Below are 16,452 nucleotides of genomic sequence, written 5' to 3'. Positions count from 1 at the left end.
AATTACAAACTAAATGATAGTTGTTTTCAATACTTTTAGTCAAAAATTTGCATAATATTTATTTAGGTATGTTATTAGGTATGATCTTATATGAATTTTATGATTTCGTAACTTTTATGTTGTATGATGAAGAAACAAAAATTTTCTTTATGTAAAACAAAAATTTTATCAAAATTAAAAATTGAGATCTTTTCTCTACGATATGCGAAAAATGTTGGGAATTTCGAACGAAAAAATTTACATGATTTAAATTTTATGAACATATTTATATAGTAGTATGTATGAATGTTGGTGTTTGAGAAGTTTTTTTTAGAAAGGATATATATGAGTTTTTATGGACATAATTTTACCAAATGGCAAAGCATTTTATGTTTTCCGGTAGTATTATGAGCCTAGCTAACGGTTAACGCAGAGCTTTTATCCATATACTCAAGTTTATACTCGAGAAAGATGTGTCATCTTCGCAGTATACTCTGAAACTATTTTTGAGAAGTCCAACCGGTGGTTTCCTCGGTCAGGTCATGTTTGAAGTTTTATCGCTACATGTGACACGTTTCAGGTTTCCATGAACCCAGTTTTATATTCCACCAAGGAGTGTCAACTCCTCAGTATACTTCGAAACTATTTTTGAGATGTCTAACCAATCTTTCCGCCGTCAATTCAGAGATGCTGGGTTTCTTGCTAAATGAAATTAATTTCAGCTAACCATGAACCCGATCGTAATATTCGACTGAGTGTTAATTTCGTAGAATACTCCGAACTTATTTTTTAAAATCTCCTACTGATCTTTTGCTTCCTTCGGGTTCGTGTGGCAGATATCTAATTCCACAACCTTTACTGAAAATATTCAATAAATATTTTCCAAAAATTTGCTCCGTTAATTTTTGTGATTTTATGTTCAAAAGCGAGTTCAAAAAGCGAGTTTATGTGAAGTGATCATAAAAATGAGTTATAATTCTATCAACTAAGAAATCTTAATATTTAATATCGTTGCTAATGTTCTAAATGTTTGCTTAAGACGGCCATAATTTTCTCCATTGCTAGCATAAACTCTTTTCATACACTAAACTTCACTACCGAGGACGTGGCGCTAAAACAACACACATACATATAAGTATCCAGTGCTACGCTCATTATGAACTGTCTTAAGCTTTCACACTCGCAATTTTTCATTTTCCATTACATATAACTCGCTTTCTTCTTAAACATAAGCATTTGTTTGCTTAATATTACAGGACATCTTATTGAAATTGTCATCGATGTGCGAGACCGGCCGGTAGGAACGCTGCTTCAGACGCAACTGTATGATCCAAGCTATAAGCACCGCAATGAAGGCGACCAAAATGCCGATAACAATATAAATCATCCAATGTTTGCATGATTCCGAGACGACTTTAACTGCGGGCATGACGTCGTCCTCGTCGCGGTATAGTTGGAAGGAGGCCGGACCGTCGTGACGTGAGGCTAGAACAGGCGGGCAAGCGGTGGCTATGGCAGGTTCACTGGCAAGCGCCACAGCTGGCGACTCGGAAGGCGCTGCTGTGGTAGGCGTTATGGGCAAGTATATAGCGGAAGCGGCGGTCGTGCTCGTTTGGGTTGCTGGTCCGGCGGTTGTTTTCACTGTTGCTGCGGTTGTTGACGAGCTGGCGGCACTTGCAGTGGTTTGCGCTTCGGCGGTTGTATTCTGCTGCAGCTTCACTGCTTCTGCTTCGCCCAACTGTATGTTCGACAATGGATCATTCTCATTTTCGCCAGCATAATCAAAGCTACGCTGTGCACTATTTGCATCATCAACGAAATCGTCAGCCAGACCGTCATCACCTTCTTCGTCCTCATCGTCGTAATGCCGCAAACCATTGCCGTATTTGCCATGTAGGCTGCTGCGACCGCTCAGCAATTCCTTTGGCATGGGCGCACAGTCGGGCCAACAAATGGGACAGCAACCATCTTTCAACGTTACTTGACGTTCGCGTGGACAATCGACATTGCTGCAGAACGGCAGCACGCACTTTTCAACGCCATCGATGCATTCGCATTCATAGCAGCCGACCCGCCAACTTTCGCCATGTTCAAAGAGCGCATTCAATTTTTCTGGCTTGCAAATGGCTTTGGTCTTATTCACGGCCTCATCGCAGATCTGTATGCACATGGGTTTGCCCGCAAAACAGTGGCAACGCTGACAGCCCTTCAGCCAATACAGCTCACTATCATCGCCCGCTGTGCACTTCGGTTTGCGCTGACACTCATACTCGCCGCAACATTGACCGGGTTTGTTCATAGATTCGGGCAATAGCTCGACGACCACTTCATCTTCGCCATGACAGTCGGGTATGTAGCAGGTCTTGCAAATGCACTTTTTGGTCAGACAGCATTCTGCATAGACGTCTTCATCGATTTCGGTGGTATTGTAGTTCATGGCATCGGCGGTATCGGTGGGCGCTACGGTGATCTGTTGCATTTCGATGCTGTTGAGCATTTCGCGTACACTGCTGTCCGGCGGGCAGGACATTTCGGACATCGGCGGGCATTTTACATTGTAGCAGGGATGCGGCAGGAGGTCGCCTGCGGAGAGTGAAGAGAAAATTGCAGAGTAAATGTAAGTAAAAGCAAAAATATATATTATTTTATTAGATAATTTAGTATATTAGGTTCTTAACTTAATAGCGTATAAGATAACTAATAGAAAAAGCATTGAAGCACGTCACTTCTGATTGGTAGTGAACTAACTATTTGAGTAAGAATACAACTAGAGGCCTGAATTAATTGAAGTATCGAATTTTTCTTAGTAAACTTGGATTAGGTTGTTAGGTTAGCCTGGTCCTAAAGATAAAGCAACCTCCCACTTAGATAGCTGGTTCTTTGTGAAGCCAAGAACTCCTAAATATGTATCACTGGACGCTTCGGGCCAATGACATATTTGTTCAGACGGCTGATATCGGGATGATATACCACTCTCTTCGTTAGGTATGTTGAAAGTGTGTATACGGAGAGGTTTCAACTTTAGCCTTGCAAAAGCTAGACAGTTAGTCTTAACAAATCTCTTGTAAAAATAATAATTTTCAAACTTCATGCCTAAGGTTGGAACGACTAGAAAACAAAGATTAAAATAAATTTCCAGTCGAAGTTTTTTCGAAAAGCGATAGTTTTATTATAGGATTATTTTGAGAAACAGAACTAGAATCCTAGAATTAGACCAAATTATAAATTGAGGCGCTATTTTTCTTAGCTAAGATCGATAAGACTTCAAACTAATTTGGTCTACTAGACGCCCTACATTACATTATGTCAAATATTCGTAGGAATGGAAAGAGATCGGAAGGATCTTACAAAGATTCACAGGTAACAGTGACATTAGATCCTTAAAATGGTCTAATCACAAGTTTTTTGAAGCGATTATTAGACTTATAAAAAGTAGTGGTTTTGTACAGTGAAGTTCCTGGAATGATGTAGTCTGCGATTTCTTATAAGAATTATGCGATTTTTGAAGCGAAAATTTTTGTCTAGATTATATATAGATAGATTAGCCAGATAGATGAGCAATGCACCGCGAGGTCTATTGTGTCTAAATCACAAAGACTCACCCATTCCCAGCATATTGATAAAGTACAATATACTACTGGGTGCTAGCGAAGAGATGTGATACCTAATTGGAAACGTGTTCCCAAGCACCTATAGTTATGTTAAGGTTAAGTTGGATGGCTAATCCTGAGACTGTATGAGGACTTTGTTTCTGTGATTTGTGAGCTGCTTTACTACTCACACTAGTCTTATCAAAAATTTACTTAAAATTCTCGATGCAATTGATAACGAGGTTAGGCATTCCTTATGAATATGCGAGAATTTTCAAATGTTCGGACGGTTGTTCATTTAGAAATCCAGATTACTGAGTTTGATAGCAATCTTCGCGGCCACTATATGCGGAATGATATTAAGTGCCATGATTCTTGTGGACCTTAGTGCGTCACATATGCTGTTGAGCACCGGAATTCGTTTTATAAAAATTTAGCTTTCGATGAGTCCATATCTATGTATAGTTGTTTCATTATATACTCCATCGTGACAAAACTCAATTCAGTGAGATTTCAAGTTATGTCGCTCAGGATTTTCTTGCTTTCTAAGCCAATCTCACATGAGCCAAACATTTTTCGATATGTGTACAAAAAAAAATTCTTATATTTTCTAAATTTTCTCAGCCACAAAGCGCATTTATCTGCCTGCCACTATATTTCACACAAGTCAACCTATTTAATGGCGCATATTTTATTACACATCTCGAAAAGCAACCCTGCGTTGAGAAACGTAGCCTTAAGAAATGTCAAACGTTAGAGATTACTAATTGACGGCACGTGTTTTAGTAATCTCATTACTAACTGACAAATATACAACAGTAAAATGTGAGTGTCAAATAGCTAGGATACGCCGGAATGAGAAGAGAGATAAGTAGGTGGCAGCTGCATATCGAAATAAAGCAGGAGCACACAAATCAACGCGAATGTGATAAAATTTACGTAGACGAAACGGACGAAAATGTGCAAGAACTGCGGCACGCTAGGCGAAGTCAAGCAAAATATGTAAATGGCGCGACAATTTAGAGCAACGAAGCGATTATTACGATGAAGCTTGTTTTAAGGCAGACTCGCTAGAGTTGCCGCAGAGATTAACGAGGCACGGCAGACAGACGTACGACGAAGATGCAACGAAAGGTGCCAAAATAGCAAAAGGTGGATTAAATGTGTCTAGCTAAGGTGGCGTCTGCGGCGGAACTTTGCGACTCCAGAGCAAGAGCTGCAGCAAAACGGTATGTAGGCGAAGTAGCGGCGTTTTTTCTTGTCAGACAGTTGGCGCACACGGGCGCAGCCACGACAGGCGAACACTTTTGTTGCATACACTCGACTGATTATGTTAATGTCGTGTCGTCGAAATTTACGCAATGTACCTGGCGAATGTCAAGCAATTTGTCGCGGCTAATGGCTGACTCGCTGGCGTACCGGTTGGTAGGCGAAGGGTACCAAACAGGACAAGCATATCGTAAAATTTTTAGTTAGTGTGTGAGCGAAAAAAACACGCGATAAATAATAAACGTAATAGAAAGCGAGAAAAAATGAAATGGTATGTCTATAAAAAGAATAAGTGGCAACTGGGGAGGTTCGCCAGTAAAATATGTTAACGCGTGCGACTTATATAAAGTGCGCTAATAAATTTCAATTGAAAATATAGGCTGCTGTTGCCTGTAGCGCATTAGTGAAAGGAAATTACTTTCACTTCTCTGACTAATTGTCCGGCATTAGTGGCACCCAACGGCCAGTCAAGGGAGCATTTATTAAAATGCAGTCACTCGCATGACGTCGCATGCAACGTTAACTTTTACTTGTGCCGACTGCCGACGCTGGCCGCTTGAGTGCGATTTGAACAAGCATTTGTAAATAAATTACAGCGACGATTTGTGAAATATGGATTTTACTTTTGTAAATAGTTTAGACACATCACCACACATTGTGGTTATTACAATTCGTTGCAAGTGGCTCCACTTTTATAGGTGTGGTTATGTGGTGACTATCGGAGGGAAATGGGTACTAAATTCACTGCAGGATGCAGGAGAACTTAAAATTAGAAAATGCGGTGCAAAATCGAAAATGTACAATTGCTTAAGCTTCAAAATGTTTAGATTGTGAGACCTGTAACCATAACTAGTTTGAAAAGAGAAAAAACAACAAATTTGAACACTATGGCAACTCTGAAGGGGTAACAAGTTGCGAGCTTTTGGTTGAAATAAACAAAAATTTACGTTTCTCCTTTAAAATATGGTATGTCTATGCTTTGAGATTTCAATCATATACTTACTTAGTTCTAACTACTGTCAACTTTTCATTTAATCGAGAAGAACTGGTCTATGTTTTATAGTTTACAACCATAGTAACTTTATTCGAAGATATAGTAAGCTTAATAGCTTACACCCTTATACATTTTGAAAATTTTATTTACATATATTTTCAAAAGCTATTATAAATTTTTATAAGTCTTCACAAATTTTCAAAAATTTTGTACATTTTTAAAAATGTATATATGTAAATGTACAAAATCAAAAATCTTAAAAGCTTTCGTGAATTTTGAAAAGCTTTCATCAGTTTTTATGTCCTTACTAATATTCTATTATTTATAAAGTTTTCTAAATTTTCGTAAGGCTTTCACGACTTTTCGAATCTCTCGTGATTTATGAAGTGTATTTGAATACTTATCAAAAGAAGGACTCGATTCATGAAAGCCTGTAATTAAAAATTAGAAAAATAAGCATACTAGCTTAGCTTTTTTATAAAAGTTTATGTATTCGCAAATTTTCAAAAACTTTCTTACATTTTCCATAGCTTTTATAAAAGCTTTTTCAAAAGCTCTCTAAAATTTTTAAAAGCTTTCATAACTTTGCAAAGCTTTCATAAGTTTTCAAAAGCTTTGATAAATTTTCAAAATGTTTTATGAATTTTCATACTCTCCTGAATAATTTATGATCTTTTAAACTTTTCGTAAAGGGTTCAAAATGTTTAAGTTTTTACGTTTTTTCAAATCTTGAAATCATAATTACTGTAGTATATTTGACTGCTTAAGAAAAGAAATATTTGAATTATGAAAGCCTGCGAATAAAAATTATAAGATGTGTTTTAAAATCACGAATCATATAGTAAACATACTAGCTTAAGCTTTTTGTAAAGCTTTTATAATGTCAAAAGTTTTCACAAATTTTCAAGAATTTTTATACATTTTTAAAGCTTTTACAAGTTTACAAAATTTGTCCCTAATTTTTAAAAGCTTTCATAAATTTTAAAAACATACTATACATACATTTTCAAAAACTTTAATAAACTTTCGAAAGCTTTTATGAATCTTCATGCTCGCATTAATGCTATATGATTTATTAAGTTTTAAAATTTTTCATAAAGGTTTCACATATTTTTAAGCTTTTACGATTTTTCGAAGTTTTCATGATTTCTAACGCTCATAAATATGTTTGAATACTTATTAAAAGAAGTAATCGACTTATTACGGCCTGTAATAATGTGGTGAATCATATTATAAGCATACGAGCTTAAGCTTTTACACATATTTATTTAAAAGCTTTTACAAGTTTTCAGGAGCTTTCATAAATTTACGATAGTTGTAAGAAATATGCAAAAGCTTTCATAAATATATAGAAGCTGTCACAAATATTCGAAAGCCTTAATAAATTTGCTAAAGCTTCCATGTATTTTCGTACTCTCATGTATGATTCATAGTTTCTAAATTTTTTTTTCTACAATTTTTAGCTGTCATTTTATTTAACTTTTAAAGACCTCTGAAGCTTTTCAGCGTATTCGACTATTTAACACAAGAAGTATTAAATTCATAAAAGCCTTTTTAAAAATCATGTAAGTTTTGAAGATTTGAAATAAAAAAATAAAATCGTGAACCTTACAGTTAGCATAGTATCTTATTATTTTCTAAATTTGCACAAGCTTTCATAAGTTGTCAAAAGCTTTCATGCTCAGGAGAGCTGATGATAATACATGGTCTTTAAGTCTTACAAATTTTTGTAAGACTCCTAAATTTGTAAGCTTTTGAAGCTTTTATAGTTTCGGAGCGACTTGAATTATCAGAGCGTTGGAAAAGTCAAGAAACATTTAAAAATCATGCATAATCATAGAACTGGAAAAATTTATTAGGAACCTCATCTTTATTATATTTATATATAAATAAAATCGTGAATGGAGGGTAATAGAAAATCGCATACTCTCAAGGGTTCCACTCACAATTATTTGACTACTCCCTCTACTTCCTTCTACTGAATATCCTTGCTACTACTAGTACTTCCAAACACTTCCTAATGAGTGTATGATCTCTTTGTTTAACCACCATAACCTCTATTATATATTCCTTTCGAACACAGCACACTTCCATCCTGTCATTTGTGGCATATAAGTTTCTACAAATATCCGTTTCCATTGCAAAGCACTCAAAATACATTCAATTACACACATTTCAGTCTGCGCAAATTGGTTGTTCCAATTTCGACATAACCTCAATTTGCCATGATACGCTATTGAAAAAGGCTATAATTACAGTGCAGCTGACCGCACACACATGTGCGTGGCCGACAAAAGTGCAAATAACCGTACAAATGTATTGACTACCGCCTGCTACACAGTGTGGCATAAAAGTGCGTTTATGTGTTGCTGTAAGCATATAGCATCCTAGGCAAGCTTAAATCCCTGAGCTTATTAATTTCCATAACAAAAGGCCATAAAATATTCGTACTTTAAAATAAACATAAATTACAAGCCAACAATTTGTTAGTCCACTCTTATTTATCGGACGTAACTCGAGCGTTAAGCGCACAACGTACAATGTACGGCTCGTTATTCATATGTGTTATGAATATGTATAGAGTTACAAAAGCAAAATCGTCTAAATATCCGAACAACTAGCGCAATTTGTAAAGCTTTATCATATTGCTTACACATACATGTAGATCCTTGTAGTTTGTATCTATTCAAGTGGTGGCTTAAACAATTTGCAAAATTATGCATTCGACAAGCTCTAATGGAGCAAAAGTAGTTAGTGTTACACAGGCGCACACAAGCACATAAATGTATATGGGAATAATAACGTCACTTTTCACCATCCCAAAGGGATAAATATTAAAGGACTTGAATTGCAAGTGGGACATGAAATAATGAAATGAAACAGTGAAAGCTTGAAATCACTCCACGAACATTGGCGCCGATATGTGTTGTACAAAATTGTTGCCAAGTATATGTTGAGTAAGGGTACGCAGGAAAAATAAACAAAAGTGTGTATTTGGAGTACGTAGAAGCTATCATGAGTTCTTAGAGCTTTCACTATTTATTTAATCTTTTTTTATATTACATATATAAGTTTTACGATTAATTAAAGTCATAAATTCATGAAAGCTTCAGAAATCAAAAACTACTTTCAATCATGGTAAAAGCTTAAAAAATTGCAAAAAACACAAAACTATTGGAAACTTAAAAAACCATGAATCATTCGTAAGGGAAGGAAAATTTATGGAAGCTTTTGAAAATTTTTAACAAAATTTGTAAATTTATTGATGAAATTAATTGAAATTAGAAACTTACAAATATTTTGAAAACTTAAAAACCCATGAATCATTCAGGAGAGCAGAAAAAATCCATGAAGCTTTTGAAAATTTATAACAGTTTTTTTAATTAATGAAAGCTTAGTGTGTTGAAAATATAATTTTCCAAGTAAAGTACGCTATTCTTATGAAAGCTTTCCAAATTTGTGAAAACTTAAGCCACTATGTTTACATTCCTACTTTCAAAGAAAAATAATCTAGAGGTAAATTCGTGAAGCATTTTAGAACATTATGAAAGCTCTTAAAGTTTACGAAAATTTTTAAAATTTGTAAAAGCTCTTGACAATTTATGGCAGCTTTTATAAAATTATGAACTTTTTAAAATCTTATGAAAGCTTTCCAAATTTGTGAAAACTTGCTTTTAATATCATTTTCGAAGAAAAGAAAGATAATATAATATAAATAAACCAATTCTTCTGGAATAAACGAACATGTCGGATTTACAAAAATATTTACGTAAACACCATGAATTATTCACTAGAACTTCAGTACTCATGAACTTTTGGAAACAAGTGAAGTTTTTAAAAATAGTGAAAGCTTTTTAAATATACTGAAGACTTGCAAACTTTAAGGGTTTACACGGTTTTGAAATCTTTGAAAAGTAAACATTTTTTTACGAAAGCTTTTCAAATTTTGCGAAAACTTGACAAAAATGTAGAAAGCTTTTAGAAGTTATAACCTGTTTCGCAACACTTTTGCAATTTTAAAGTTCTCAGATCAAAAATTGTATAATCGTTGAAAACCGTAAATCATTTATGATCGCTAAAAAATTTATGAAAGCTTTTGAAATTTGCGAAAGCTTTAAAAGCGCGAGAGTTTTAAAAAATATTGATAAATTTAAAAATCACTAATCATTCATACACTTAAAAAAAAATCATGAAAGCTTTTAAAAATAAGTAAAAGCTCTAGATAAAACCAAAATTGTGAATATCACGAGTTTTTGAAAATACTCATTAATAAGTTTTTATTATGTAATGAAATGTTTTGAAAATAGGTTAGATCAACAAGTTTTCACGTGGCTAATCTTTACGGCGCCGCAATTGAATTTTTTGTATTTTGAAAGCTCATAAGACGGTTAAAATTTTTAAAAAAACTTTTTAAGACTATTTTTTATTTTAGACTTGGTTCAAACTGATTTAAATCAATAAAATGTCGATGATGTTACCGATTACTATGGACTGTGTTTCACATGTTCATAATTTTGCATTTCTTTTTTGTCATCTTATTTTCAATTTCCCACAGGCCATCAACGCTTACAAACATTATTGAAAAACTTTTGAAGTTGTGACACACAAAAGTGCGCTTAATTTTCCATAATTGTTACATAAATTTGTTTAAATGTTTTGCATGAAATCATTTTGAATTATTTCCCGGAACTTTAGTAAACTTTCACTGTTATACTAGAACAACTTGTACGCACTTGTGTATCCTAGTCACGACAAATGTGGCACATTGAGTGCGTACAGTGCGAAAACAACAAAAAAAAGGACAAAATTCAATTGCAATTTGGAGAGTTTCAATAAGTCTCATTTAGTGTTGTCAAATAGGCAGTGATTTTGAATTTTTTGTATGAAAAAATTTAGTGTAAAGTTAGTGACTGGTAATAATGAAGTATTTTGTTTAAAAATTTTCTATTTCTATTTGATTGCTCCTTGTATACAATTTTATATTGAAAAATATAATAGCTGATGTTAGAGAGCTATATTAAATAGTCTAGTATTGAAATGATATAAAAAATGTATTGAGTAGTAAAAGCTTTACTCCCCCGCAAGCTTTCAAGATATATATAGTTCTTTTGAGTGGTGTAAAACCTTAGTTTTCGAACAAAAATTTCAGTTCAGTCGAAACTCAAGGTTAAAAGCTTCACTGCGAGCTTTTAGGTCTTATCTAGTAATTTCGCATGATGTAAAAATTTTGCTTTACGGACAAAAATTTCTCACTTTTCCATTCTACTTTGCTAACAGTGCAGTTTAGTCCAATTGTGGGCTTACTTCCAATTAATTTTCGACCAAAAATTTCCTTGATTTCCATTCCCCTTCACTCTCAGTGAAGTTCAGTCCAAGCTCAGGGGCAAAAGCTCCCGTGAGAGCTTTCAGACTTTATCTAGTTCTTTCAAATAGTGTCAAAACTTGTTTTTGGAACAAATTTTGCTTACATTTCCTTTCTGTTTCACACACAGTGAAGTTCAGTCCAATTTTGGGGTAAAAGCTGAACTAGGAGCTTTTAAGGTTTATCTAGTGTTTTCGAGTAGGGTTGATTTTCGATCAAAATTTCTTAGATTTCCATTCCACTTCACTCACAGTGGAGTTCAGTCCAAGTTAAAAGTGAAAAGCTCCCGTGCCAACTTTCCAGCTTTATTTAGTTCCTTCGAGTGGTGCAAAAAGCTTGCTTTTTGGACAACATTTTTTTAACCTTCACTTACACACACTGAGAGGTTCAAAATAATTTCGGGTTAAGCTCAATTACGAGCTTTCAAGCTTTGTCTAATTCTTCTGAAAAAGTTGATTTTCGAACAAAAATTTCTTAACTCTCCTCTCTACCTCGCTCACAGTTCAATTAAACTTCTTTTGGATTAAAAGCTCAACTACGATACGACCCTTGCGAAGTAAGTCTAAACAGGTCTTTCGCTTTTAACTTTTCTTACTGTCAGAGTCCAAATGTTACTTAAAGTAGACTAATACTAATATTATCTTTGATCGAGAGTTCGAAAAAAAGTAATATTTTCTAGGGATATTTTTTATATGCCAGTAGTAAGCTTTAAAAGTGACCTCTCTATGAAGAAAAAAGTTAAAACGTAGTTCGTATGATTCAAAACACCCAATGAGGGGTTAATCATGTGATATATTCCGCCTGCCTAGTTCAATCTGATCAAACTAACAGAGTGAAAATAATCTAAATTTGCAATTTGGAAACCGCTGGAGAGAACACGAAAGACATTAGTAGAAATTTGTAATGAAAAATAACTAAAACAACAATCACCTAGTATTCTCTGAAGTAATTTGAGGCACTTTTGATTAAAGATTTCTCTTCCCTCGACCAGAATTTCATTATAGTCCAGCAAAGCAGCGTGAAGTCACCGCTCAAACTCTCCACTCTCTCTAACAAATCGTTTGGCAAATAGGCTTGCTAAGCAGGGCAGTCATATGCATGGCCATGCCATGTACAAATGCTAATGAAGGCGCCAAAGCGAAAATGTCGGAGATACATATTCTAGTTTCCATCTAAATAACGGGTGGGAAGCAGGAAAGTAGCCATTAGCATGAAAATGGACGTCAATAAAACAAACTTGAGTGCCACTACTAACCGATGTACGAGCGTACAAATGAAAGCGCTCATACGAATTAAAACCTGCGCCCAAATTAATGTGCCATCATTTTTTCTCGCTATACACAAGGGAGGCGCCAAGTGCGACTGCAACTGATGCTACCACGCACTTTTAGCTTAGGGGTATGTAGGACATGGCAATTTTCTACCAACTTGCTTTCACCAAGTTCGGCCGTTGGGAAGCAAACTTTAGTGCTAGCGGTAAATGCAGCCGCTGCTATTAATCAGGTTCCGTGTCGGCCACGTTTGCCATGCGTATAAATGCATCGACATACTTATGTATATGTTCGTACTTCTAGGCGTGGACTCGATAGCTTGTGTCTCTAACTGGCTTCGGTCAACTTTTAGCTGTGTTGAAAAATGGCAACAAGCAGCGACGTCGGCAATTGATGTCACTGCTCATTTATCGCTGCATGTTAGACGCTCTAGAGGCGCTTCCTGAAGGTAGATGTTGTAGTTAGACGCACAAGGTGGTCCATACACTCTTCTACGACTTTGAGTTAGAAAGTTTATAGAACATATAAATGAAAAGATTTCAGGATGTTTTAAACAATCACGTTATTTTTCTGGTCTCAGGATTTTGAAAGCTTTTACAACTTCTTGAGCTTTTTTGAGTTTTTAAAGCTTCCACGATTTTTTCAGTTTATTTTTTTAATCTTTAAGAATTTAAGACCATGCAGAAATAGATCGAGGCATCTCAAAAGAGCAGAACTAAAAAAAAAAACATTTTCAAAGCTTTACATTTAAACTTTTAAGTTATTTTCAAAGCCGCCAGATTTCTTTTTTTTTAATTTTCATGCTATTCTTTTACAATTTTCACGATTTTCAAAGCTTTCACCACTCGTTTACAGCTTTCTCACTATTTTGGAGCTTTCAAAATATTAAAAGCACACAGAAATACTCAAGACTTCCTCAAAGGTTTTATGACTTTTAATGTTTTAAGTACCTTTGAAAGCTTTCATAACTTTTTATACTTTTACTATATTTTTAAACTTTCACACTATTTATTTAACGCTTCGATGATTGCCAAAGCTTTCACGATTTTTACCGATTTCACCATTTCTAAAGCTTTTAGAACTACAAGTACAGTAATACATCCAGAACTCCCGAAATTGAATTAAAAAAAAAAAAAAAAAATAACGCCTTTGTCTATTTTGAAGCTTTAAGTATATTTTAAAGCTTTAGTGATTGTTTACAGTGTCACTATCAATTTTTTTAAACTTTCACGATTCTTTGCAGCTTTCGGAGTTTTAAAACATTTCATTAAATTTTTATATTTTCACCATTGTTCACGATTTTTTGAGTTTTTACAGTGTTTTTCACAGTGAGCGCCAAGCTCATGAGTTTCTATGATTTTTAGCTTCCAAAACTTTTTAAGCTTTCATGATTTTTTGGGCAGCTTTTAAATTTTTTTACAACTTTCATACATTTTAAAGCTTTCATGCCGTGTCGAGCTCCCAAAATCAATATAGCTTTCATGATTCTTTAAAACTTTCGGAGTTTTAAAAGCTTTCATGAAACGTTGATACCTTCCACGAGTTTGAAAGCTTCCAAAATTTTTGTTTAGCCTTAAATGTTTATTAAGCTTTCTCAATTTTTTTTGCAGCACATGAGCTTTTATGATTTCTTGAGCATTCGAAGCTTATTAAAGCTTTAATTAGTTTTGACACTTCCGAAACTTTTTAAAGCTTTCATAATTTTTTGAGCTATCGAAGCTTTTTTGCACGTTGTTCATTTTTTGCTTTAGTTTTTTTAAAACCTTATTTAATTTTAGACTCTATTTTAGCTTTCTACAATTATTATCTCATCGTTAATTGAAATTTATTATGGGTTGCATAACCTTTCCCAAATTTTAGAAATGCACGCTTAGCTGGCATCTACTGTCAGAACCACCGCTTACAGGCATGCTTACTTCACGCATAAGCCCTTCGGCGTTGAGTGCAATTGACACAACAGCCTTTAGAGCGTATTCATGACTAGTGATTTTCGACAATTCACAACACATGTGTTGCTCTAAGCGATCCTCGCTGGACGCGACCCTTCAATAACTACATCACAACCAGGCATATGCGCACTCATGCCCACAACATCAGCAGTCAATTGTTGCTGAGGGCATGTAAAGAAGCTGCAATGATTAGCACACACAAATTCTAACTGTTCATGCAGAGGCACAGTAGATCTCTACTAGTAGCAGGCTGCGCAGCGCCTCTCAGCATGCAACAGTGGACGTAGAGTGCGTGCTTTTGTATGTATTATTGCGCACTTGCTGCTGTCATGCAACACTCTGCCATTACCTATATACACAGCGACAACAACAACAACAATGACAGTAGTATTTCTAAGCAACTAACTGCAACAATGTGACTGATTGCTGACGGCTGAGGGCTGTCGAACGCCAACGGCTGCCGTGTCCAGTCAAGCATTTACTCATTCATGCATACACGCACAAGTCACAATGTGGCCTATTTAGGGTGCCGATATGTTGTTGCCGCGCTCGCCTCATATACATGCATACACATATCAAGTCCGCATGTGTGTATACTGCTGTGCCACACTCCATATTGTAGCGCCATTAAAGCTTTGACACGCATGCTCATTACCATTTCATGCCAACCTCCATTGGGTATTATTGTTTTTGTTGTTGTTGTCATTTGCTTAACTATTCGTTTGCTAGTGCTAACTTATTGCCGCTTCGAATTGTTGTTGCTTGGTTTTATTGTGTTCCACTGTTGGCAATTGGATTGATGATAATTCCATTGGTCTAATTTGGCAAACCCCTTCTGGTATTAGTCCAGTTGCAGGTGTGCCAAATCTTATTACTTCGTAAGTTATTTGCATTTCAAGCGTATAAATGTGCGCCCAATACGAATTGCTAACAATTATTCGTGATTAAGCTGATTGCATATGTGTGAATGTGTCTTGCAATGGAATTCTTAAGCTTAAAAGTGAGAAAGTAAAAGTAATTTATTGGAAATCTAATTTAGACCTAGGTTGCTTCTTATAAACGCTGCAGAGAGACACTCATAGAGCCATATATCTGCCTTAAATATCTCATTTTGCAATTCTTTAGAAAAGTCTCTAAAATAAAAGCCTTGAAAAGTGCCTATCTAAGTTTACCGTAAGCTATGGAGATAAGTAGGAAGAAGTAGGCGGAACTTCTATCCGCTAAACCTAATCTACTCCCAACTCCAAACTCTCCCATGGAACCACCTTACTAAATATGACTTCCAGGGATTGATAAGACATTTCAGTCTCTTCTAGGGCACGAATCAGCTCTCCAAGACTCAGCTTTATTATGATTGAGGCTGCCGCTTCACTGACAGCTTTCCAGTTCTCAGTGGACTGGCACATAGTGTCGTTTTTCCTTTTATTTCAAAAGCGAGTGCAATAAAATAATACATGCTCAGAGCCTTCGAAGCACTCTAAACACGTCGGACAATTCGCACTAATGTCGTGCTGGAATCTATATGGGTAGCTTCTGAAGCACCCATGTCCACTCAGTATTTAAGTTAGCTGGAAATTCCGGTCACCATGTCGTCTGCCTATCCACGAATGGATGTCCGATATCACCTGTCTGTCGGTCCACCGTCCTTTGAGTGAGTACTTCCAGAAGTGGACTTGCCTATGTGGTTAAAGGCTTCTTACATTTGTTTACTAAGCTGGAATTGATTTTTGATGACGACAAGGCTTTACTAATTTAGCTGACTGCGTTGTTCAGTATAACCCACTGGCTCTCTCTATGTCTGGTACTACCGCTTGGAATATTGAGTATGATAGGCAAAAGTTTAGACAGATATTAAAAGCCTCGGAGTATACCCCGTTCCTGTTTCCATTTTGGTCCTGTTGGTATATATTGAAGTAGTATTCTCCTCCACACCCGCAGCCCATTTTGGTCCCTTCGGTATACATATATTGAGGTAGTATTCTATTCCCCTACTCAACGTTATCTTCCATCATGTCTAGAGGGTATTATCACTTTGAAG

General features: G+C 35.5%; 1 protein-coding gene across 1 annotated transcript in view; it reads right to left on the bottom strand.

Annotated features, from left to right (window-relative positions):
* Window positions 1-299: 299 nt before the first annotated feature.
* LOC108966783 overlaps window positions 300-16,452 on the bottom strand; it is a 102,595-nt gene continuing 86,442 nt past the window's right edge. Inside the window, exon 2 of the mRNA XM_018929843.1 lies at window positions 300-2,562. Coding sequence (XP_018785388.1) covers window positions 1,202-2,562 — 1,361 coding nt within the window. The 3' untranslated portion in view covers window positions 300-1,201. The remainder of the gene's footprint in view (window positions 2,563-16,452) is intronic.

This window comes from Bactrocera latifrons, unplaced genomic scaffold, assembly GCF_001853355.1.
Source record: "Bactrocera latifrons isolate USDA-ARS-PBARC rearing strain unplaced genomic scaffold, ASM185335v1 scaffold_17, whole genome shotgun sequence".
Taxonomy (NCBI): domain Eukaryota; kingdom Metazoa; phylum Arthropoda; class Insecta; order Diptera; family Tephritidae; genus Bactrocera; species Bactrocera latifrons.
Note: the sequence above shows the minus strand (reverse complement) of the source record. Positions and strands in the feature narration are given on the sequence as shown.